General features: G+C 36.0%; 1 protein-coding gene across 2 annotated transcripts in view; it reads left to right on the plus strand.

Moving 5' to 3' along the window:
• LOC144972845 (dynein beta chain, ciliary-like) overlaps positions 1-7,500 on the plus strand; it is a 137,355-nt gene that overhangs the window by 73,560 nt on the left and 56,295 nt on the right. For both annotated transcript variants that reach the window (XM_078914556.1, XM_078914555.1), the window contains exons 36-40: positions 2,114-2,270; positions 3,945-4,207; positions 4,494-4,632; positions 5,354-5,446; positions 6,651-6,729. In XM_078914556.1, coding sequence (XP_078770682.1) covers positions 2,114-2,270; positions 3,945-4,207; positions 4,494-4,632; positions 5,354-5,446; positions 6,651-6,729 — 731 coding nt within the window. The remainder of the gene's footprint in view (positions 1-2,113; positions 2,271-3,944; positions 4,208-4,493; positions 4,633-5,353; positions 5,447-6,650; positions 6,730-7,500) is intronic.

Genomic DNA, 7,500 nt, shown 5'->3' on the forward strand with positions numbered 1-7,500 from the left:
TGTTAATGTGGCATGCTTTTTATGTCAATTGGAATGACTCTCCCATATTATTTGATTCAATGTGATCTAATAATAGTTTTAAGAAAGTTTTTTAAAGTTTAACGGTGCCCGTTCAATGAACACGATGTTAAGTTGATCAACTCAAAATTTATGATTCAATTGTTGAATTAAATTTGAACTCAATTTCTATTGTCTTAATATACAAAACATTGTTCAAGTTCGTAAGAGAACTCCACGGAGACCTATATTTGGGCATGGGGGATATATTCGGCATTTAATGTTTTATATATTTTGCTCACTTATCATAGAATTCTTTCCCTATGTTAAAAGCGGGAAATGGTTGATTTAAATTTTAAGAAATTGAATGTATTCAAAATAATGAGAGGAATCACTAACTGCTATTGATTCAATGCAAGTACTCCACCTCATTGTCATAATCGCTAACCGGAAGGTTGACACACAACCCACGTGCTAAAAATGATGGCGTTTGTTTTCGATGGGATTTGACGAAACAAATTTGGTTTTTCGATAAAATCATCACACTGTCTAATCAATCTCATAATACACACAAACCATCTGCATGTCAATTGGAAACCCCATGCAAAATTTGGTGATCATTGGTCCAGTAGTTATGGAGCCTTAGTATTACTAAAAATCCAATTTGCCATATATATGATAAGATTATTATCATCATCATCTTCATCATCCTCATCATCATCATCATCATCATCATCATCATCATCATCATCATCATTATCATCATCATCATCATCATCATCATCATCATCATCATCATCATCATCATCATCGTCGTCGTCATCATCATCTCATCATCATCGTCATCATCATCATCATCATCATCATCATCATCATCATCACCATCATCATCATCATCGTCATTTTCATCGTCACCATCATCATCATCATCCTTCCATTGTCACTGCTGTTATTAAACCATCATTAACAGCAGCATCTTTGCAATATTCGAATTGTTTTAATTCCAGCAAAACATACCAGCACCTTAGTCTGTAAGAAACAAATCTTTAACAGTAACGATTCCTTTTACTTTATAAATTGTAATATTTATTGCATCACTTGAATTAGATCCGTCTCACAGGTCCAAAAAAGGAAAGCTATCAGCACACAATTAAAGCAGACTAATTTTTGGAACGATGTAGTATTATATAATATAATGCCTAAAACATATTTGATGTCAACAGTCTTTTTTATACTTCTAACTTAACTTGCTTTTGGTAGTGGTTACTATTGTGAATGCAATTGTGAATGAGTGAGTAACGAGCCTATTCCAAGGACTCAACTATGCGCCGAGTGAGGCTCGAACCCAGGACCTTCCGATCCGAAAGCGAGTGTCATATCACAAGACCACATAGCCACATTAGGCAATTATTCACATTTTTCATAGTCCACATCGTAATCAGGGAGACTTGTTTGATGTCAAATTTGGGTTACCTTATCGGTCACCTGACTGCTAATTTGATCTAACGCGGGCATGCCTCCCATATCGGAATTTCCTGATTTGTCCCTGAAATTTGTAACAAATATTGGCTGTCCCGGAAAATGCAGTTTACTTTTTGTCCCAGCAATATAAAAATTCAACCATTATACATCATCATCCCTACCACCACTAGAACAACTACCACCACATCATCATCTCTACTATCACTACTACAACAACTACAACCACATCATCATCCCTACCACCACTACTACAACAGATACCAGCATATCATCATCCCTACCACAACTACTACAGGTAAAGTCTATTGTTTACACCTCTGTGATGAACAGTACGACCATACATCCGGTTGATCAATTTGCATTTTATGAACCATCGTTTTAAATTAGACACAACAAAAAAGCTCTTTTATGGGGATGTCCATTGTCAAATTTCGTCCCCATTAAGCGGCGGGCTGTGCCAATTAAGCGGCTGGGAATTGGAAATGGTATGACTTTTTATTTAGAAAAATTCTGTTCCCAAGGAATCGTCCCAATAAAGGGGCTGTCCCAATTAAGCGGCGTCCCAAATATCAGCTTGGACTGTATATTGTCAATATATGTAGCTCATCTATTTTATTTTTTTGGACCCCAAAAGATGCTATATCACCTTGACTCAGTCCCTTCATCTCATCATGGGAGGTGCCCCTGCAGGGCCGGCAGGTACGGGAAAGACAGAGACCACTAAAGATTTAGGACGAGCTCTTGGCATTATGGTTTATGTCTTCAACTGTTCTGAGCAGATGGATTATAAAGTAAGTCTTCATTTCAATAGACAATGAATGTTAGCAGTATCTTTATTTAAAGTTACTAGCTTATATTTTTGATTTGCGATAGTATGATATTTGGGCATCACAACTTTGACTGTCCTCCTCATTGCCCTTATGATTGTCTTCCAAGATTTTATTTTGAGCACATTGCCTTTCAATTTTTAAAGATTTAATTGTGACTTTGACTTTAGCTTGTAATTGCCATTTATCTAAAAATCATTCTATTCAAATTGCTAGATTTGTAATGGATCGTCCGTTGTAGGGTTTAGCCCCATAATAGAAAAATAACTTTTGTATTTGCATGATCATGGAATTCCTTGATCATTTGTGTCCAAATTATAGGTACTTCCATTGGACTTCTAAAATTTGAAATGAAATGGGCATCTCTCCAAATTTATCTAGAGGGACTTTTGTTTAGTGTACCTATTTATGTAATTTAATAAGCCCAGTATTTTATATTATGTCTCTCATGAAGACTTAAAAGGTATTGATTGGAGATGCATAAATCTTGGTGAAGGCTTCTCCTCCAAGTCTGTTTTGGACGACCCCGTTTCCTCTTGCTCTGTGGGTTCCATTCGAGAGCCTGCTTGGTTACATTACAGGGCTCTTTCCGCAGGGTATGGCCAATCTATCGCCACTTTCTGTGTCTGACCTGGACATCTATTTGCTCTTGGTTTGTTCTTGTCCAAAGGTCAGCATTTGGCACTTTATCAAACACTTCAACTTGAGGATTTGTCGAAGACAGCGCTTGACAAAAGTTTGTATCTTGGAGTAGTTTATTTGAATATTTTTTAAGTTTTATCTTATTGCCTTTGAATTAGACATGTGTTCATTGCATTTTATGATTTCCTGTTTCTTCTGTCATTATCATCTTTATCTCTAAGTAGTGAACCAATATTTTTGTTAAGATTAATAACTCCGCGTTCTGATTGATATCAGTCCCAAGCCCGACAAAAAAAAAAATAAAGACACAGGAATTACCAGTCCAGGTTGGATGTTGAAATAATGAGACCCTAGGGAAGCCACTCTGTCTAATCCCACCTGAGGTAGGCTAATATTTGGGATGATTATTCTTGTATTTTATTCTTTCTACTTTGTCTGGACCGTTACTTGCACACCTTTTTAGATTTACATCTAAACTACAGTACCTCACACATTTTATTGGCATGGTATAGTGAATGTTAACAAAAATAAAATAGAGTGTTATTTAAACCATTATAATATGAAAAAAACATTCATTTTTGAGATATTATCATCACCAACGCTGCCACCATCACCACCACCTTTGTGCGGCTATGTGGTCTAGTGGTATGACACTCGCTTTCGGATCGGAAGGTCTTGGGTTCGAGCCTCGCGCTCGGCGCATAGTTGAGTCCTTGGAAAAGGCTCTTTACTCACATTCTCTCACCGTACTCAGGTGTAAAGTGAGTACCTGGCCGTTAACAGCGTTGTCTTTGTCCGAAAAATTGTAATATCGCCTAACAGGCGTCATGTCCCGTCCTACATGTTAAATGTTGCTGTTGGCCAGGGACCCCTTGTAAAGCGCTTTGAGCACGTTTAGTGGATATTGCGCTATATAAAAGCTCAATTTAAAAAAAAATTATCATCATCGTTATCATCATCATCTATTTATGGAAATTTCATCTTTTATATGCCCAGTCGATTGGAAATATTTTCAAAGGACTGTCGCAACAAGGAGCATGGGGATGTTTTGACGAATTCAACAGAATCTCTGTCGAAGTTCTGTCAGTTGTAGCCGTGCAAGTGAAAAGCATTCAAGATGCCATCAAGGAGAAAAAGAAGAAATTCAATTTTATGGGAGAACTAATCAAACTTGTTCCCACTGTCGGAGCTTTTATCACAATGAACCCTGGCTATGCTGGTAGAGCGGAGCTGCCTGAAAATCTAAAAGCTTTATTTAGGTAAGATTGATTTTAATACATCAATTGTCCAGCATTTTCCCTTTAAAATACATAGCTGGTATGTTTCTTTGTCTTCAAATCGACTCATTGAGACTCTTACAGCGCTTATGTTTCAGAGTGAGTGAACGCAGTTAGAACAGTATTTAAAATTCATTAAATACTGCAGAAAAAGAGATAAGTTCCATCTTCACAATATACTTTATGACTTTAATGGACTAAGTTTAAACTGTTAGAAGATAGATGAAATGTTTGACATTTGCATTCAACATTGTTTTATCTTCTTCAGACCTTGTGCTATGGTAGTTCCTGATTTTGAGTTGATCTGTGAAATCATGTTAGTGGCTGAGGGATTCATGGATGCTCGTCTATTGGCAAGGAAGTTTATCACACTATACAGTTTATGCAAAGAACTTCTCTCCAAACAGGTTTGCATACATCTTTCCAGTGTTGCTTCACTCTCAAAGCAATGGCATGAGTGTTTATCTCCCCTGAATAGGATACATTTATGTAGTTGCTTTGTGTAAATAAAAGTTTTTAAAAAGTAGTCCCCCAGAGACATTGGGCCCATGGATCCGGAGTTTATCCTGGTTTCTACAGTGTGAAAGGTACAATGACAATTGTTTGCTACCCTTTGGATAGTACGCCAGTCTATAGCAAAGACTTTCGCCAGACCTAACAGACCCAGGACAGGGGATCATAAAAAATCTCGACTACACCCGGAATCGTTCTTAGTTCCTTTGACTGTGAAGCGAGTGCTCTACCAACTGAGCTATCTGGACCCCTTTGTGTTAATAAACATTGGCCAGAAATGGCAGATTTTGTTCTTTGTTGCCAGCATTTTTGAAAATTCATTAATAATTGTCAACATAATATCTGATCATGAGTTTGAATCTTTTTAGAAACAAAACAATATAATTATATCGTGGAAAAGAAATGTTATAGGGCAACAAGAAGATAACGATATTGTGTTTTTGAAAAGAGAATAATAGAAAATATGAATCTAACTCATAATGCATATCCACGAAGTAGTGAAAGGCATCTCAAAGCAGAACGCATATTGCATTTGTTAAGATTGGCAGACTGGTTTGATGCAGTCAAATCGGCACTCTGGTTTTACTGATTCTCTCTTTACGCTTTTTTTACCAGGATCATTACGACTGGGGTCTGCGAGCTATCAAATCGGTATTGGTTGTGGCCGGTTCTCTCAAGAGGGGTGACCGACATAGACCAGAAGATCAGGTATGCCAATCACTGTTTTTATAACATTCTAATGAGAGACATGCCGATCTCTTCTTTTGCTTGATGTCACACTCATATTATCTTTAGGGCAGGGGCCACATTGCATTTTCTATCCCCTGTATCTGTTATCCGAGTTGATTTCTGTCTTTGTCATTGAATGAGATTACTTAGTTTTGTACTAGCTATGGATGGAGTCCTTGACTGGGAGGGAAACAGTCAAATGTATAGTTATAGCTTTGGGGGATTATATTTTTTTTCCTTTTAAATCATCTCTCTGTTATGTACTGTTACATATTTTTGGTTTTAAATATGTAATGGTTTGTAAACATCTGAGTGTATTCCTCTTAGTGGGGACATGTGCTTGTTCTGATGGTGCGCTTTTGAAATCTACATCTGTTCCCTATTTGAACCCTAACCCTTTGTCTTACTTTTTCACGTGTGCTTTCAGTTGTAAATCGATAACATTCTTGACTAGATACCCCAATTTTTCCCTTTTTACTGGCGCTGAAATGGCCTAAGTGTGTCGCAAGCGCCATACAACCCTTAAAACATTTTAAAAACATATTATCTTTACTTAAGCAGATGACATTGTTTTTTTATCAACATAGCCAGTCATTATGAAAGAATAGCCTTGTTTGTTGTTTTTGAATCCAGAGTTAATTAGAAGGAATACGTACTTTTCATATAACATAAAATCAATATAGGATGCATATTTAAGACATGGATTGTAATGCAAATTAATAATCCCTGTAAGCCATTTATTTTTATTGAAACATAAGATCAGTGTAACAAGGAATAGCTCATACCCAAAATATAATCTACAACACGATATTTGAGATAGTACAAATGGCAAAATTTCTTCCATAATTAAGTGATATAGGCACTGATTCTTCATTATCAAATCACTTTGAATATTTTTTTGCATTGAGATAGCAACCTGACAATTCAACAGCTTTACTGCGACATACAATATATGAGTGAATTTGTCTTTGAGTGATAAGCGTGACTTTGTGTCTCAATCTGAATTCCATCCGAAGAGCTTAGCCAAGCTAAATTACTCAAGGCTGGCACGACGTGGGCCCAGAAATTGGACATTAATCTTCACCTTTCTTATGGATTGAAAATGCATTCAGCTAAACTTTGTATATCATTATTGTCAAGTTTATTTTCTTGTATTATGGGTTTATACATTCCCTTTACACAGGTCTTAATGAGAGCCTTACGTGATTTCAACACCCCGAAAATTGTCATTGACGACATGCCTGTTTTTATGGGACTTATAGGTAAAAAAAAAATCTCTCTTAACGTCATCTTAATCGATTTGATCAATTAAGTATTATTACCAAAAATGTGCAATTTTGATAGTTTTATAAAATAAATCTTTAAAGCTGGTTACAGGAAACAATAATACTATGTATCTTGACACAGAGAGCACCTACGCTCATACTGTAAGCGCTAACTACCGCAATACTTATGAAGTATTTACATGTTAATGAATCACCATGTCCTATCCCAAGAACAGCAAGAATTGCAAGACCTGGATTAAACTCCAACTCTATCGGCCCTATGGCTCCGAAGGACTATTGTCAATATGGAAAATACAAGTTTCTGAAATGAATGCATGTGGATATTGCAATATTTTTTAGATGAAACTCATGCAAGCACAATACTAATTGTTTTTTTAATAAATAAATTTAAGAATAAATTTAATGGGACAATGCAAGAAAATATAGTATATTAATGTACAGATTCCCTCCACTCCAATCATTTTTTGATCACATTTTGAAGTTCAAATTCCCTTTTTTCTAGTTTGAATATCTCTGTCTTTTTCCCAGAATTGTTTTATAAGCTTTTAGTTCCTCCCCGATATCGAAATTGTTTTCTACCTGCTTGTTCCAAATTTCCCATTCTTCAAAATTGAAATTGAAAAAAGTGAATCAAAAATGGTGAATAAGACTTCATACAACATTCAATACGGCAATTTAAAGACATGCAAGCTCTCATTCGGGAGTTGTTTTTGGGAGTTTTACATTTTTTTTCTTTTAAAAAAAAAT

This window comes from Berghia stephanieae, chromosome 5, assembly GCF_034508935.2.
Source record: "Berghia stephanieae isolate SIO BIC M18660-M18661 chromosome 5, UCSD_Bste_1.3, whole genome shotgun sequence".
Lineage (NCBI taxonomy): Eukaryota > Metazoa > Mollusca > Gastropoda > Nudibranchia > Aeolidiidae > Berghia > Berghia stephanieae.